Genomic DNA, 17,950 nt, shown 5'->3' with positions numbered 1-17,950 from the left:
TGGGGAGCCCAAGCAACCTTTAACAAAAAAAAAATTTAAAAAAAAAAAAAAAAAACTCCAGCCTTAGATGAAACACCTGGCCAACACTTTGACTTCAATCTAATGAGACCCTAGACAGAAGACCCAGCTAACACATATCCAGCTTCCTGAACAACAGAAATTATGAGTAAATGGGTGTCCCTTGAGGCCACTAAATTTATGCAGGTTTTTTAGGAAGCAGAGATAACTAATATAATCCTTTCAGTCAGGCCTCACCTAACCTCTTCCCATAAATCCCAACTCCTCTATCACCAAAATACCAAGTATTTTTTCTTGAGTCATCCACCTTATTTTCCCCAGATGACAGATTTAACAAAATGCTTTGACTAAATGCTGCTATTTCTAACATTACAGGGACATCAAAATTGAAATAACTTTAAAAGCCTAGAAAAGAAGATTGCCGGTATTTAAATGTGGACAACAGGGCTGAATGTTTTCAGAGAAACACATTTTATGTTCTTATTTACATTTGCCCAGACACATAATTTATTAAATTGTTTTTCAGTTAGCTCCTGAAATTTCGTAATACTTGTTCTTGACCTATTTGCATTTACAAAGATACATTACTTTTCTTTCCCAAAATGAATTGTTGAGCTGCCTTTATAAAAACACCTTTATCTGGAGGAATAGAGCAGAGGAAATACTCCTACCTGTATAACAGGTACCAAAACAATATTGTGATAGATTATTGGAGCAAGGAGACCATAACATTGAGTCACAGCTTGAAGGGCATAACTGGAATCATTTAGGAAGCTACTAAGTTCCAATGCCACTAGTACTCTCTCACATTCAGTCAGTCTAGCAATCTGTAAAAAAAAAAAAAAAAAAAAAAAAAAAAAATTCACTGTTACTCAATAAATACCAGGTGCTTAACTTTGAGGTCTCTAAAGATAAAAAGAGTTGAAAATGTGATCCCAGTGACTTAGCAACACCATGAATGTTGACATAAGAATATCTAAATTCAGAAACAACTCCAACTCCCTGATAATAATACATATGAGAGCCCAGTACTGGAATTAGAACTAGAGAATGTTTTGTAAAACAATACAAACATCACTAAAACAGAAAAGGAACTGATTTTTTTTTTTTTTTGGCAAAATAAAACCTTAGGTATAGAATATTTTAATATAAGAAAAACATCTAGTTTTCATAACTGTAAATTATAAAAAATAATCATTAAAATATAACATCTATGCGTTATTGCTCCTACTTGGATAACAGATTCCCATTTCCCTTTTTCTTAAAGAAATGGGGCCAGCAGTTGGCATGGTAGTCCAGGGCTCTGGACTCCCATATAGCCGACTTAAGTTCGAGTCCCAAACCTGGTAGCTTTCTCTCTCTTTCTCTCTCTCTCTGGTCAAATTAAAATAAACAAACAAATAAATAAAATCAAGTTCTATAACTTGGTTTGGGACTCAAACCATGATCATTCATGTGGGAGTCCAGCACTCCAACTACCGTGCCACCTGCTGGCCACCATTTTTCTTTTTGATTTGTGAAAAATAGTAAGTTTTTAGTAAATAAAACTAGCCTGTAACACTTCTGCTGCTTAAATACAAATGATAGTAAAATGTAAAGTTAGAGTTCTGCGAATTAAAAGATAAAATGGAGTTGTCTCCATGGCAGAGTAAGGATGGGCTGCTCAAAAGAAGCTGGATCCCACATGGCAACTGTGATTTGACTCTCTGACCCAGTCAGCCTGAAATACACTAAGTATACGCAAGTACATACCCAAGATCCAACGGACTAGAGGGCTAAAAAAAGGACTATAGCACGACCAATCTCTGTAGAGAGTGTTTCTCTCTCTCTCTCTCTCTCTCTCTCTCTCTGCCTCATGCATATACACTAATCAAATTCAAAAAATAAAGAAAAACATTAAGATTAAAAATAAAAACTTTATCAGCATAAGCACCATCAAGTTCATGACACTTTTGTAAGTGATGATACTATCCATTTAGTCGATTTGTAAAGAATTGAAGGTCCTGGAAATTTAATCATGTTGATGCACATTAATAACTGAAGGGTGCCCTTTGAGGAGTTTTTAAGATTAGGGGGGAAAAAAAGTAAGTCAGAAAGAGCCAAGTCAAGACCGCAAGGTGGGTGCCCTATGATTTCCTATTGAAACTTGCAAAATTGCTCTTGTTTGATGAGAAGGATAAGCAGGACCATTCATTATAGAGGTGGAGAAGGACTTTCTAGCAAAGTTTTATCAGTCATTTTTCTGCTAAAGCTTCAACTAACTTTCTAAAAACACTGTTATTATAAACAAATGTTGGGCTGGCTCCATAGCCTAATAGTTAACGGAACTGGATCCCAATAGCAGTTCAAACCCCAGACCAGCAGCTTGAAAATCAGACCAGGGGTGTATGCATGCATGCCCAAAATCCTGTTCTTGTCTGCAGCTGATCTGGGACAATAATTTGGGCACCCATAGAGCAGAAAGTATGCTCAACTATAATTTTTCAGTCAGAATGCATAAGCTGAACCAACTGAAATGTCCATAGTGTTGGCTATTGTTTCTGTTGTTAATCATTGGTCTTCAATTAGGCCATGAACAAGATTAATCTTTTTCTTCACATACTGATGTGGATGGTCTGCTGCCATGGGCATCATCTTCAACATCATCTCATCCCTTCTTAAAATTTCTTATCAAAAACTGTTTACATGGATCACAAGTTGAATTAATATGAATACATGTGGTAAAAATATATTTTCAATGTTAAAAAAAAGCCATCTGTTATAAATTGCTGATTTTTTGGGGGGAGGAGGCATTGTCTCCATAAACTTTTCACACAGCATCAATGATTTCACCATCCTTCCACTCAAGTTTCACTATAAATTTGATGTTCGTTCTTCCTTTAATTTTAGCAGAATTCATGTTCTTCTTATAGGGGCTCTTTTCAAACTGATGTCCTATCCTTGGTACCTCAAACAAAATCCTGTGCAGACATGTAATGCCAACTTAGTAGGAATTACATGAAATTTACCAAAAATTTTGAAATCCATACATAGTTTTTTTATAATGTGCATTCCATGAGCTTTTGGAAGACTATATACTACATTAGTACAAAGGAGAAAAAAGATACATTGAAAAGAAGAAGAAAAACAAAAGCTCAGGCTGTGAAACCTATAAGGAATATCAAATAAAACAGTATGATCATACAAGGCCCTCTCAGTCCTTTCCAAGATAGTCTATGCAATCTCACAAGAACATGACCTTGGAATATCAAGAAGCAAACATAGTGAAATGACATGTTTTTCCTCACTTTAATTCACTTACTTGTTGAGAGGGGAAATTTTCATTGCCTTTAATATTATCACAGAAAAGATTTTCTTCTTTAATTTTAATGTCACTTGTTACAAAAATATTTCTAAGAAAAAGGTATAAGAGGATTGAAGACGTCTCTGCCAAAATATCTGAATATAATCTGCAAAAGGAAGTAAATGATATTACAGGTATAAATAAAAAATTATTTAGTGTGTGAAGTCACCATTTTAGATAGACTTGTCTTCAACACCTATACAATGACACTAGGACAACAACAGGAATGTGTGAAATAACTATTTGTGCACTGCTCTTTAAATTAAAACTGGAAACGATCATTAATAGCAAGTTCACAATTAAGAAAATTAAGCCACTTGGGGTTGGCAGGTGGTGTGGTGGTTAAGGGCACTGAACTCCCACATGGCTGACTGTAGTTTGAGTCCCAGATCCCCTCTCTCTCTCTCTCTCTCTCTCTCTCCTTTTTCCCTCTAAGGTCAAATTAAAATAAATACATTAAATTAAATTTTAAAATTAATAAAAAAGAAAATTAAACCACTAAATATTATGCCACAGATACACGAAAACAATAAATGGCCAAGTTTTCTGATTTTAATAGATGAAATTCTTTTTTACCAACATAACCACATCACTATAGATCTTTAGAAGTTTAGAAAATAGGCCCAGTATTTCAGCTAATGAACTTTCTGAAAATGAGGGTCATTTATAGACAATTTGGTCATAGGTAAAGAGAGTTTTAATAACTCTTAGATTATTTTTAACTTTCTCTTCTAATTTGCCATCAACAGTGCCAACCATTGGCAGAGCTGTAAAATCTGTGAAATCTTCCTTGTTTCAGTCATTCCCTTTCTTATTTTTAGCTTAGCGACAACCCCTCCCTCTGTGCTTCAGGTCCATCTACTCTCTATACTCCCTATACCTATAAAACAGGGAAAGGGTCTGACATCAGTAATTCACAGCTGAAGAAGATCTGTTTCATCACCATGTTAAACTCTGAAGTTACTTTTGCCAGGAGAATTTTAGTTCTCCCATGTCTGCAACTTGTACTAAACATCTTCTTTGTCCTCACATTGACCATCAGTGGCCATCACTGCTTTTACTTCATTTTCCTTCTCCACCCAGCTCAGACTCTAATCAGTCTTTTCAATAGTGAGCTTCCTATAACTTTAGGTTCTGTTACCTCTTTATTTATGAATTATCAATTTCCTGGCTTTGTATAAATGTCACTGTCCAATTTTTCTAGCTTTCCACAAGTCAATTACTCATTCACTTATCTTATTCATTCTTTCTCTCATTCAATAAACATTTGTCGAATGCTTAATTGATTAATGGGGCCCTTAGCCACAAGGAGCTGGGCTTCACTACAAATTCATATCAGCCAAGGACATCAACCAAGTCATGATTGCTTCTCAGCAACACTTTCATTTATCTCTAAGTCTCTCAGTTCATGTTTTAACATAAAATATTCTAAACTCTTCGTTTTCCACCCTATATGTCCTTAAGCCTCTTGGCTCTACCACCAGTGTCATCATCACCTGAACAACCTTGTACCTTCAGTTCTCCTCTCCACTGCCTCCATTCCCTCCACCCTCCAAAATTCTTTCCATAAGCCTTCCTTCTTCCTCCAGCTTCTCTACTGACCTTCTCTAGGCCTGATTTATTCTTCTCTTTACCACCAAACTTTACATGAGGCTTTGCTTGTTACAATTCCTTATTTTCATTAACTCCTTAGCCAATAGCAAAATGGTTTCTAGCCTATCACATCAGAAAAGGAGCTCTCTTATTCACCAAAGGAGCTCTCCTATTCACCAACGTCCTCCTAATAGCCAGCTCTAAAATATTCTTCTTAGTCTTCATCTCAATCTTTCTGTAAGACTATTGAGCAACTGCTCTGCCTGACCTTACACTAGTATTTAATATCACTGGTCAGTCCCCCCTGGTAAAACCCTGACTTCTAGCAATGCACTTTCCTGGACTTCTACTTTCTGAACAGTTCCTTTTCAATATCCTTCCTTGTTTCTATCTCCAATTTCTGCCCCTTAAATTTAAGCAATACTCATGGTTTAATTCCAGCCTTCTATCTTTTCTGCTAAATAATCGTTCCTTCAGAAATATGACTTATTTTTAAAGTTTCAATGGTGACTTTAGTGGATAATTTTTTTTTAGAGGTTTTTGCTATAGGGCACATGCACTCACCAGAAAGTCAGAGAGAGACAGAAAGACAGCGAGAAATCACTCCCCCGGGGAGATGGCCATGCCACAATCCCTTCTCCTCTATTCTCCTCTAGGGATCTTGGGCACACACACACACATGCACCTAGCATGAGTTTAAATCACTGGGTCTGGGACTCGAACCATGGTCAACTACATGGAAATCTAGCGACATAGCCATTACACCAACTGCTGATTCTAATTTTTTAATTTGGACCTCTAGCTTTGATCCTCTCCTGAATGTCAGCACTAAATAAATACAGCTACTGACATCTCATACTCAAAGGCATCCTGCTGGAAAATCAAATGCAAAATATCCCAAATCAAATTCATTATCTTCCTCTGAAAAAGTACTCCACCTCTTATGTCCCCTTAATAAATGCCATGGACTTTCCAATAGTTAACCATCAAAATCCCAGTCATTTTTCAGTACTTCCTCTCTCTTATCCCCACAAGTCACATAAAAATCTAAGTTCTGTCCCTTCTTCCTCCAAAATGTCTCTCACATCCATGCCCCATAGACCCCAGTATCCTTGTACTTAGTAAATGTTAAGTCTACATTTATTTTATTGAATGGAATTATACTTTTAATGTGAATAAGGGTTATCAACACTTTGCTTCAACCAGTATTGCATTTTTAAGGTCAATATCTTTGATGGAAGAGTGAAGGATTTTATGTATTTTGATAAAGAAATTTCAGGTATTAGTAAACAAGGGAGGCCAGCAGGTGGCAAGGTGGTTAAGGCACTGGACTCCTACATGGCCAACTGTGGTTCAAGTCCTAAATCTGGCAGCTTGGAAATCATGATAAGCAAGTGTGTGTACATGCCTGAAATCCCAAGAGGAGAATGGAAGAGAAAGAACTGTGGCATGGCCATCCCCCTTGGGAGGTGATTTCTCACTTACCCTCTTATTGTCTCTCCCTGCGTCTCTCTGGTGAGCACACATGCCCTATGGCAAAAACCTTAAGGGAAAAAAAAAGGCAAAAATAGGTAAGGGAGATTAATGTTTTTGAATCTGTAGTTGAGACAGCCTGAAATTACAATAAGGCTCATTTCTGAGGCCACTCTTAATCTTCGTTCTTTTTAAGGAAAATGGCAGTAGAGACAAAGGTTAGCCCCCTAGTTTTATATGGCTTTTACCAGCCTATTTGCAGTTGCTCTGGTCTAATCCTGGGAGCCTACTGAGGAAAGAAAGAGTCTTCTTGCTTTAACCTTATCCATCAAACCTTGACCTGTAACCTCAACCTGACCTTTCTTTGGTACAAAAGTTCCCAGTGCATATTAATGCTTTCTGGTATAACTAATATTGCTATGCTTAGTAATTGTTTTGTTTTGGTTTTTGGTTTTTTTTTTTTTTTTTTTTTTTTACTCTACCAAAGAAGTTTCTAACAAGGACCTGAGACTTAGAATGTAAACTCTTATTGAATTCTTAATAGAAGTAGTTTTAAATGATCTTAACAGATATGAAATTGAAAATGAATTAATTCTAGGCTTTATACCCAACATCTGTATTTCCAGTAGGTAAATTAGCATCTTAAAAGGGTACTAATAATTACCTTCTCTGTGTAATAGTCATTGCATTGCTTAAAGAAATAACAGATTGTTCATCCTGAAGTGGCGAAGCAACAAAATAATCCCAAACTGGTGAGAAAACTGTCTTAGCCAACTTGTAGTGACCAATCTGATAGGCAACCTACAACAAGAAGCACATTATCTATGTGGTAATTTTATCTGTGAGATGCATATTCCAAACAAGAATTTTGATAAGCTCCTATTGCACACTATTTTATACAGTTATTCACATTTGTTATTCTGTTCTACCATGCCATAGTGAGGAAACGATGGCCACTGGCAAGGGAGATGGATACATTTAGAAATCTCTTTTATTTCTAAATTGCATGGAAATTTGAAACTCTGTAAGGATGTTTCAAATCCTCATAAGCAAAACAAAGATCACATCTGAGCCAAATTAATTTCATTTCCACCTATCTCGGCAGTGCGCTCCATTTATAATAGATACTGTTATAATGAACAATCTGTTCCAAGAGAAACAATCAGATTTCCCAAACCCAATATATGAAATAGACTTCATTCTTTTCTAGCTCTGACTGACACTTGCAGAGCTTTTGTGCAACAAAGGTTCAGAGTTGAAAAGAGTGAAGAATAAAACAAAGAAACTTTCCAAGGAGGCATGGTATGTTTAAAGTTTAACAAATTTAACACTAGACAAAATAAGTCATTTCTTCACTGAAGCCTAGAATTCAAAAGCAAAAACAAACAATGTCTTCTAGTAGATAATAAGGGGACATCAAAAAATTGGTTGAGGGAAAATGGAATTAGAAGTACATGTCTAAGGCCAGAGGGTGGCATGAAGGTTAAAATGGCAGAATCCCATAAGACCAATTAGCAGTTCAAGTCTTGAACTCCAGTAACTTGAAAATCATACCAGGTGCATGTGCACATGTGCCCAAAATCCCAAGAGGAGAACGGAGGAGAAGGGCTCATGATACGTCCATCCCCTTTGGGGAGTAATTTCTCACACCATGAAATTCATACTGGTGCAAGAAAAAAAATTTTAAATCCATGCATACTTTTTCATAATATACATTTTTCCATGAACTTTGTGAAGACCCCTTATGTATTTCTTTAGTGATATCTATAGAAATTATTCTATTTAAACATATATAAAATAATATAAAATCTCACCAGATTTCTTTTTATGAAAGCAAATCTTTTATGAAAGCAGATAGGATATAAAGTATAGATAAGTTCATTTAATTAAGCATGTAAATAACATATTACTAGAATATTTTCCACTCAGGGTTGGCAAGTGGCATGGTGGTTAAGGGCGCTGGACTCCCACATGGCTGACCACAGTTTGAGTCCCAGATTTGGCAGCTTGCCTTCTCACTTTCTCTTCCTCTCTCTTTTTCACTCTGTCCCTCTCAAGTGAAATTCAAATAAATAAATAAATAAATAAAGTTAAATAAAACAATTATTTAAATGAAAGGATGTTTACCATTCAAGGAATTAATTTATAGGGACAAAACTTTCCACATCTGCTATTTGGGTACTACTAATTAACCAACCAGTAACTTTTGTGAACTTTCTGTCCTGTGCTAAGCATTATACAGATAGATTCTTCAAAGCTTAGATATAACCTTACACATGGGACCAGCAGATGGTGTAATGGTTACGTCACTGAACTCCCACATAGTCGGCCATGGTTAGAGTCCTAGACCTGGTGCCTTAAGACTCATACCAGATGCATGTGTGCCCAAAATCCTTAAAGGAGAATAGAGACAAAGGAACTGTTGTATGGCCAGCCTCCAGGAGGGTGATTTCTCACTTTCTGTCTCTCTGGCTAGTACACATGCCTTATAGCTTTTCAGAAAAAAAAAAAAAAAAAGAAAAGAAAAGAAAGAAAAAGGAAAGCAAAGCAAAGCAAAGCAATAGTCTCACACTATGAAATTGGAATTAAGTTAAAGGGATGAAATACATGAAATCACAGAAAAGAAAAAAAACTAGCATAAGTGTAGAAGCATTAAAAAAAGAGAAATGAAGGATAAGCAGGGCTTGAGTTGAACTCTAAGGCAGGGATAAGATTCAGATCACCATAGTTCAGACAGAATTGGAAAAAGGTCCAGTACTGGAAACCAGCAGAGTGCATTTAGAAGAGACTGGAAAGACAAGAAAAGTGGGCAATATGACTGGAAAGGTAAAGTGGGACATGATTTCAGAAGGCCTTCAAAATCAGGTGAAATTTTAAAGATGTTAAATACTGGACTAAGCACTTGATGTATACTATTGTATGAACTCCTCACTACAGCTGTAAAAAGTGAGCTCTGGGCCAGCAGGTGGCATAGTGGTTAAAGCGCTGGATTTCCAGATGGCTAGCTCTACAGTTCAAGACCCAGACACAGAGGCCTGAAAAATACACTGGGCGTGTATGCATGGATGCCAAAAATCCCTAGAGGAGAATATAGGAAAAGGGACTGTGGCATGGTCATCCTCCAAGGGGGTAATGATTTCTCACTCTCTCATACACATGTGCACATTCTCTCTCTCTCTCTCTCTCTTTCTGGTAGGTGTACACATCCTGTGAAAAAAAAAAAAAAAAAAAAAAAACATCTAAAAGAAAAAAAGTGAGCTCTGTTCTCATCCCTATTTAGCTGATGAGGAAGCTGGGACATTGAGAAATTGAATAACTTGTATAGAGCCTGAGAGTAAAAATAGTGGTGCCAAGTCTTAGAGCGGTGAATGAGTCACTTCTCTGTCTGCATCTGTCAAAGGAAACAGCTGAACTAAGTGGTCACTAAAATACCATATAATTCTCAGGATTCATCATGCAAACTGACAGCTGATGTATAAGGGGGTTGGTGAAACTACATTATACCTCATTTTATTGCACTTCTCATTATGGCACATTGCAAATACTGTGGTTTTTTTTAAATTGAAGATTTGTGGCAATTCTGTTTTAAGCAAGTCTATGGCAGCACCTTTCCAAAACCGTGTGTTTGCTTCATGGGTCTGTGTCACATTCTGGTAATTCTTACAATATACCTGACTTTTCATTATTTTTGTCATATCTGTGATGGTGATGTGATCAGTAATCCTTCAAGTTACTATTGTAATGGTTTTGGGTCACCACAAACCACGGCCATATAAAATGGCAAACTTAATGAATAGTATGTTCTCACTACTCCACTAACAAGCCATCTCCCTATCTCTCTCCCTCTGTGGGCTTCCCTAATCCCTAGAACAAAAGAATATTAAAGTTAGGCTGATTAACACTACAATACATTGTCCTCTCAGTATTTAAATAGAAGGAAGGGTTAAACATCTATTAAGTTTGGTGAGGATGACCTGACAAAAACAGAAATAGGTCAAAAGCTCTTGCACCACAGTTAGTCAAGTTTTGAATGTAAAGGAAGAGTTCTTGAAAGAAATTAGAAGTGCTACTCTAGCGAACATACAGGGAACCAGCAGTTAGAGTAATGGCTATGTCCCTGGACTCCCACGTAGTCGACCGCGGTTCGTGTCCCAGACCCGGTGGCTTAAAACTCACGCCGGGCACATGTGCGTGCATGCCCAAGATCCAGAGAGGAGAATGGAGGAGAAGGGAGGAGAAGGGATTGCGGCGTGACCATATCCCCTGGGGGGTGATTTCTCACTTTCTGTCTCTATGTCTCTCTCTGTCTGTCTGGCAAGTGCACGCACCCTATAGCAGAAACCTCTTCAAAAAAAAATAAATAAATAAAATAGCATACAAATAAGAAAAGCAAACAGCCTACTATTGATATGGAGAGTTGTAGTGGTCTGGATAGATCAGACTAGCCACACCTTCCCTTAAGCCAAAGCCTAATTCAAAGCAAGGTTCTAACGCTCTTCATTTCTATGAAAGCCAAGAGAGGTGAGTAAATTTCATAGTAATCATGTGAAACTGACGGGCACTGGTTTATAAGGATTAAGGAAAGAAGCACCCTCTGTAACATAAAAGTACAAGAGACAGCAAGAGATGACATCAAAGTTATAGCAAGTTATCCAGAAGCTCTAGCTAAGATAACCAACGAAGGTGGCCACACTAAACAACAAATTTTCAGTGTGGATGAAACAGCCTTCTACTCAAAGAAGATGCCATTCCATAACAATATCTACTTTACAGTATAAACAGTTACTATTATTGTGTCCACTTAAAATTCCAGAAGGAAAAAAACACAACTTGGCAAAAAGAAATTGGGAGTGGGGGTCCTAAAGTCAAGCACAATAACTAAAGACACAAAACTTTGGGTAACGGTCTTGATTGGCATTTCTCCCTGTTGAACTAGTAATTCCTTGTGACTGTATGGGCTACAGAGAAACCCCTGTAGTTGTACCTGCTGATGCTATCTGTCTGTCGGAAAATAAATTTTGAATGTTTTTCCCACATAAAAAAGATTCACCTGACTTTATTAATGTTTATAAGATTCTGTTGAGTAAAAGTAAAATCTAAAAACTCAAAAGCCAAGTTAATCATAGCCAGCTAGTGACATAGCTCCATACTTTACTGTAAAATATCTATGTTAAGGGCCAGCAGGTGGTGTGGTGGTTAAGGGCGCTGCACTTCCACATGGCTGACCATGTTTTGAGTCCCAGACCAGCAGGTTGCTTTCTCACTTTCCTTCTCTCTCTCACTCTGACTCTATCCCTCTCTGGTCAAATTTAAATAAATAAATAAATAAATAAATAAATAAAGTTAAATTATTATTATTATTAATTTTTGCTATAGGGCACGTGTGCTTGCCAGAAAGACACAGAGAGACAGAAAGCGAGAAATCACTCTCTAGGGGGGATGGCCACACCGCAATCCCTCTTCCTTTCCCCTCTCGGGATCTTGGGCATGCATGCACATGCAACCGGTGTGAGCTTTTTAAGCCATCAGGTCCGGGACTCAAACCGTGTTCGACTACATGGGAGAACAGAATTGTCCCCAAAGCAAAAACTAACCTGTCTCATGAAAATTAAATTGTACTTACAAAAGAAAGGTACATTCACTTGCTAGAACTAGAAAAGATGCATTCACTTGCTAGAATTAGAAAAGGTGCCTTCACTCACTATACAAGAAGTGTAGCATATACTTAAGTTATAAAGTAAGTAACCACATAACGTTCTGAGTGAGAATGCTCACAAGTTGTCAGAAATGAACTACGAAACTGCAAGTATAGTATCGATAAAGACACACAGATCATTACTTCATGACACTTCTCTTTGTCCCAGCAGAATAGCATGGACCTAGTTTTATTAACTTTCAATGAAAGTTCTGCCAAATGGAGCCCAAGAGCCAAACCACTCCCTGGAGAAAAATTAGGCCTTGATGAAATATTCAGTTTCTCACAATAACTCCATCATTGCAAATTAGGGAATATATTAGATTCCAAGGACATCAAAACATCAGAAAACCATAAGCCAATATGACATGCTAAACCAGTGCTAGACAAATCCCAGCAATTCTCTCAAGTTAATTTTCTTTGAAAAATATGGTAATATAAAATGCCACTAAGATCTGAAGTTATAATACTAATCAGCTATTAAGAGAAAAACAGCACACTAGAAATATAACTTTTAGACTACCCATCAGCTTTACAGCCAACAATAAGCTTAGAACAGAAACTGAGACATAGGTCACAAGTCACTCTTTTTTAGTATCCTTTTCCCTGGTGACACGTTTTAAGTCAGGCAATTGCTATAATTCAGGAGTATATCCATAACTCAAAAAGTAATACTATTGGCGGGAACCAGCAGTTAGCGTAATGGCTATGTTGCTGGACTCCCACGTAGTCGACCGCGGATCGTGTCCCGGACCCGGTGGCTTGAAACTCACGCCGGGCGCGTGTGCGTGCGTGCCCAAGATCCCGAGAGGAGAATGGAGGAGAAGGGATTGCGGCGTGACCATCCCCCCTGGGGGATGATTTCTTGCTTTCTGTCTCTATGTCTCTCTCTGTCTGGCGAGCGCAAGCGCCCTACAGTGAAAATCTCTCCAAAAAAAAAAGGAAATACTATTGAAACCATCAGGTGGTGTGTTGGTTAAGGCGCTGGACTCCCACATGGCCCATTTTGATTCAAGGCCTGGACCCAGTGGCACAAAAGGAAGGAAGGAAGGAAGGAAGGAAGGAAGGAAGGAAGGAAGGAAGGATGGAAGAAAGAAAGAAAACGACTGGTGTAATATCACAGGGCAAGTGTGAAGAGCTAGAATTTGAACTCAGGTCTGTCCGTCTATCTGTATTGAGTCAGAAATTTCACTTCTAAGAATTTATCCTAAGAAGGTAATAGTAAATTCTGATAAAGGTTTCTATAGAAATATGTACATCATAGCTTTGTTTATAATAACAAAAGACTAGAAAATGCCTCAATGTCCAGCAATAGAGAACAACTAAATAAACTGTGATATACCCATAAGATTCAATACCATGGGGTCATTAAAAATTGTTTGAAAGGAATACTTGATGTAATAGAAAATGTTGCTTATATATAGATTAAAATGTCAGGATATAAAAGAATATGTATGCTATTATTAATATTCTATATTGCGGCCCGCAGGTGGTGTGGTGGTTATAGTGCTGGATTCCCACATGGCCAACCACAATTCGAGTCCCAGACCTCATGGCTTGCTTTCTTGCTCTCTGTCTCTGTCCCTCTCTCTGGTCAAATTGAAGAATAATACTAAATAAATAAAATTGTTTAAATAATTCTTTTAAAAATATTCTATATTACACATAAATTCAAAAATACAAATGTATCCATGCAAGTACATATATATATACATAAATATATACTTAGACAGGCAGATAGACACACAAAAGTGAAAGGTTAACTCTGGGTCAGTGTTTCCCAGCCATGGCACTATCGACATTTTGCGCTGGATAATTTTTTGTTATGAGGGGCTGACTGGTACATCATGGTGTGTTTATCAGCAATCTTGGCCTCTGTCACTCGATGTTCGTAGCACCCACTAAAGTGTGACAATCAGAAATGTGTTCAGACATTGACAAATTTGCCCTGGGGTAAGAACCACTGGCAGAATAACAGGTATCATTTACTTTCTTCTTCATGCATTTCAGGATTTTCCAAATTTTCTAAAATTCATATGTGTGAGATTTGTAATCCAGAAAAAAAAGTTATTATAAAATAGCAAATTCACTAAAAAGAAATGAAATTATTTATATTTTATGAAACTAAACTGCAATAATGGAAGATTATTATAGGAACTTTAGAATATCCACTATGATCTTTTTTCAACAGGGATTACTTAGTAACTGTTTAACGAAAGAAAAACACAGGAGAAAAATATGAACCGAGATCTCTTCTACCTGCGTCAGGAACATCCGAGCAGTAACAGCAGAAAGAGGTGGGTACACCAGAATTGGTTTCGTTGTCTCTCCAATAGCGTCACCAACAAGCTTCCCATTAGAAGAATAAGCAGCAATCGCGAATATGTATTTTTCATTTGTTTCTAAACCTTTCACTTCAAAAATGCTTTTTCCATCAGCTGGTATCTATTAACAAAAACATACTTCAGGTTATATAAGGAAAACTAAAATAGCACAATTTCTTAACAAACATAGTTAAGAAAACTTGTATGTAAAAACACAACTTCTTCTTTCACTGTTGGATTTTAGCTTTGATTCAAGTTGAAACTGGAAACATTCACTGAGATAATGACTTCGTAAGGGGGACAAAGCACATTTAATAGTCATTAATGAGGCTTCAGTAAGACTCCCTGACAGTTAATTCAACATACCGCTTCTCCTGAATTGGGGAGATGATTATTATTTAGCCTGACTTTTCCATAGCTTCCTTCTGCTTTGCGACCCAAGATACAGTACCAGGAGACCTGCCAAAGAGAGAGATTGAGCCAGTCACCTGTAGTCTATTTAAAAGATGTTCAGGGACCAGCAATTGGTGTGGTGGCTATGTCACTGGCCTCCCATGTAGCCAACCGCAGTTCGAGTCCCAGACCTGGTGGCTTAAACTCACGCCAGGTGCGTGTGTGTGCATGCCTAAGATCCCAGAGAGGAGAATGGAGGAGAAGGGATTTCAGCGTGGCCATCCCCCCAGGGGTGGTGGGGGGTGATAATTTACTTTCTGTCTCTCTCTGTCTTTCTGGAGAGTGCATGCACCCTATAGCAAAAACCTCTCAAAAAAAAAAAAATGTTCAGTTTATTTTATCTCGGTGTAGCACAAAGAATCCTTGTCTATATAAAAATGCAACTATTCAATTTTGAAACATGAAATCTAAGTTTACAAATATACTGGGGTTTAATCCTAGAAAATTAAATACACACACACACATACACACATACTTGGATTTAATCCTGGCAAATTAAAGGTAATTATGGGCCTACTTTATGGAGGACTATCAAGGCTAAAATATTATTCACTATTGATTATTTTAACTACTATTAATTGATCAGTTCCTATATGCTAAGTATTATTTGGAAATCTACACATGCTTTCTAATATTCACAGCATCCTCATGAAATGGGATTACTGTTGTCATTTTGCTTTACAGGAAACAGAAGCAGAGATGCTAAATAACTGTGTCCAAGATCACAGAGACAGAGGCAGCAGTTAACTGCAGATGACTTCAAACTGATGTAAAAGTTATTAACACTGACATTATTATTTTCATATTTTATATAATAATATATGACAAAAATGTAAGTAGAAAAACGAAGCAAAATACTCAATTGAAGTTATTTAAAAATATAATGTAAAAATACATATGAAAGAGCCTGGAAGAAGATGTCCCTCTATAAGAATAATAAGAAGGTTTGTATAGCAAAATGGTAAAATGACAGTAATTTTCTTCTAGTTTATAAATTTCCAGAAACATGATATTATTTTGGTAATATTTTAAATACAGATATAGACCAAATACAAAATACAAATCCCACAGGAATAACCAAACTTAAATTTGATTAAATGGTTAGACATTGTTCCTTCTGCCAAGATGTCAAAATAATAGAGATCCATTCTCGGAATGAACTATTCTTCCTGAAGGGGAAAAGGGAGCTAGCTGACACTCAAGGGATTAACGTTATAAAAGAGGCATACCACTGGGGTTTCTGGAAACACCACTATGGCATTCCTTCTTGTCAAAGGCAGCTCCTAAACTACAAGAGAAGCTGGAAGGAGGAAGCAACCATTACAGCTTATGCCTGCTCCTCCTCCCTCCAGGTCAACAGAAAAATCCTAATGGTGTCTATTTTACACAGAGAGGTTCTCAACCCTGTGAGCCAGAATCACTTTTTAAAAATATCGTTTGTACAGAAACAATCACTTTCTTAACTTACAGATACCCAAGCCTGCCTCATTTCAGGGAATTATTCTTTCTCGTGCAAGTATCTGAACCTTTGTACTTTCAAAGAAATGTCTCAGGTGAATAAAGAGCACTCCTGTTCCGAGAGCACCAGTCAAAGGCAGGAGAACTGAAAAGACAGAGAAAACATTGAAGGATTCTGGAAACTGAAGGCCAAAGGAAAATAAAATCTAACCACTCTGAGGGAAAAAAAGAAGGAAAAGAAAGAAAAGAAAATTTAAACTTACTTCCCTTGATTGTTCATGCAAAATAGGCACCATTTCTCACAGGAAGGAAAAAAAGAGGCAGAAAGACTGTGTTATTTTACTCCAGTTATTATTGTTTTAATATATAAACCAGCATTTGGAAGGTAAAATACTTTCTAGAAGCATTTTTATAAGAAGACTTTATATTTTTATTTTTTTCCACAGATGGAAACATCTTAGTTTGTGTAACCCTAAGAAGTCATGTGTAATTAGAATCTATATGAAAGTTGAGACACTAGGAACAAAACAACTCTATAATTAGAAGTAAGAGTTTATAAATAATGCAAATAACATCAGCATTTTCAACTATAAAATATATATTTTAATGAAATGAATGCTTTGACAAGAAGAGATTTTGATAAGACAAAAGATGGCCGAACTCTCTAATGAGAAAACTTATTTAAGCCAATAGCACCATCTAGTGTTCATATGCAGGTAATAGAGGGGGATGATTTCCTCAAACAATGTTCCTAATGCATGAGGGAACGTCAAAAAAAAAAGTTCGTGGAAAATGGAATCAATGTACTCATTTACTTAGGTGCAAAAAGATTTGAAATCCAAGCATAGGTTTTTATTTTCACCTAAACTTTTTGAAGAAACTTATTGCTAATAAGTCCTAAAACTGCAGATAAAACCTGGAACTCTTACATCTCCCCATTTCTAGTCAGAAAATTGAAATACATAAAAAGTAAGATTTTGGTTAAATAACCAAAATATTTTAATAAAAACTGAGCCAGCCCTGTAGTCTAGTAGTTATGGGAACTGGGTTCCACATGGCAAGCAGTTTGAATCCCAGCCCTGGTGACTTGAAAAACACTCTGAGTGCATGTGTGTTCAGACCCCAAATCCAGACGGGGTAGAGAAATGGAGAAGGGACTGTGATATGACCATGTGCCACTGGGGGTGCTACCTCCCTTTCTCTTTCTTTCTGTTTCTCCATCTCTTTGGGATGCCCACTGGTCAGTAAAACAATTAATTTAAAAAAATAATAACCTTTAATAAGTAATCCATTCTTATTCCATACTAATCTTTTTTAAAAAATTGTTAATTTTTTATTTTATTTATTCATTCATTTATTTTAATTTGACCAGAGAGAGACAATGAGAGAGAAAAAGAATGAGCTAAAGCAAGTCACCAGGTCCAGGACTTGAACTGCAGTCAGCCATGTGGGGGTGTCCAGCATCTTAACCACCATGCCACTTGCCGGTCCCCCTCTTTAAAATTATTTATTTTATTTTATTTATTCATTTATTTATTTTAATTTTACCAGAGATACACACACACACACACACACACACACACACACATACAC

At 36.9% G+C, this 17,950-nt stretch overlaps 1 protein-coding gene across 1 annotated transcript in view; it reads right to left on the bottom strand.

Annotated features, from left to right (window-relative positions):
- Positions 1 to 17,950, bottom strand: part of CFAP54 (cilia and flagella associated protein 54) — a 347,206-nt gene that overhangs the window by 234,923 nt on the left and 94,333 nt on the right. Inside the window, exons 21-25 of the mRNA XM_014590242.1 lie at positions 14,813 to 14,905; positions 14,382 to 14,567; positions 7,092 to 7,228; positions 3,320 to 3,467; positions 690 to 845 (exon numbers count right to left, since the gene is read on the bottom strand). Of these exons, the coding sequence (XP_014445728.1) occupies positions 690 to 845; positions 3,320 to 3,467; positions 7,092 to 7,228; positions 14,382 to 14,567; positions 14,813 to 14,905 (720 nt within the window). The remainder of the gene's footprint in view (positions 1 to 689; positions 846 to 3,319; positions 3,468 to 7,091; positions 7,229 to 14,381; positions 14,568 to 14,812; positions 14,906 to 17,950) is intronic.

This window comes from Tupaia chinensis, unplaced genomic scaffold, assembly GCF_000334495.1.
Source record: "Tupaia chinensis unplaced genomic scaffold, TupChi_1.0 Scaffold000423_1, whole genome shotgun sequence".
Classification (NCBI taxonomy): domain Eukaryota; kingdom Metazoa; phylum Chordata; class Mammalia; order Scandentia; family Tupaiidae; genus Tupaia; species Tupaia belangeri.
The sequence above is the reverse complement of the archived record's forward strand: the minus strand, read 5'-3'. Positions and strand labels throughout refer to the sequence as shown.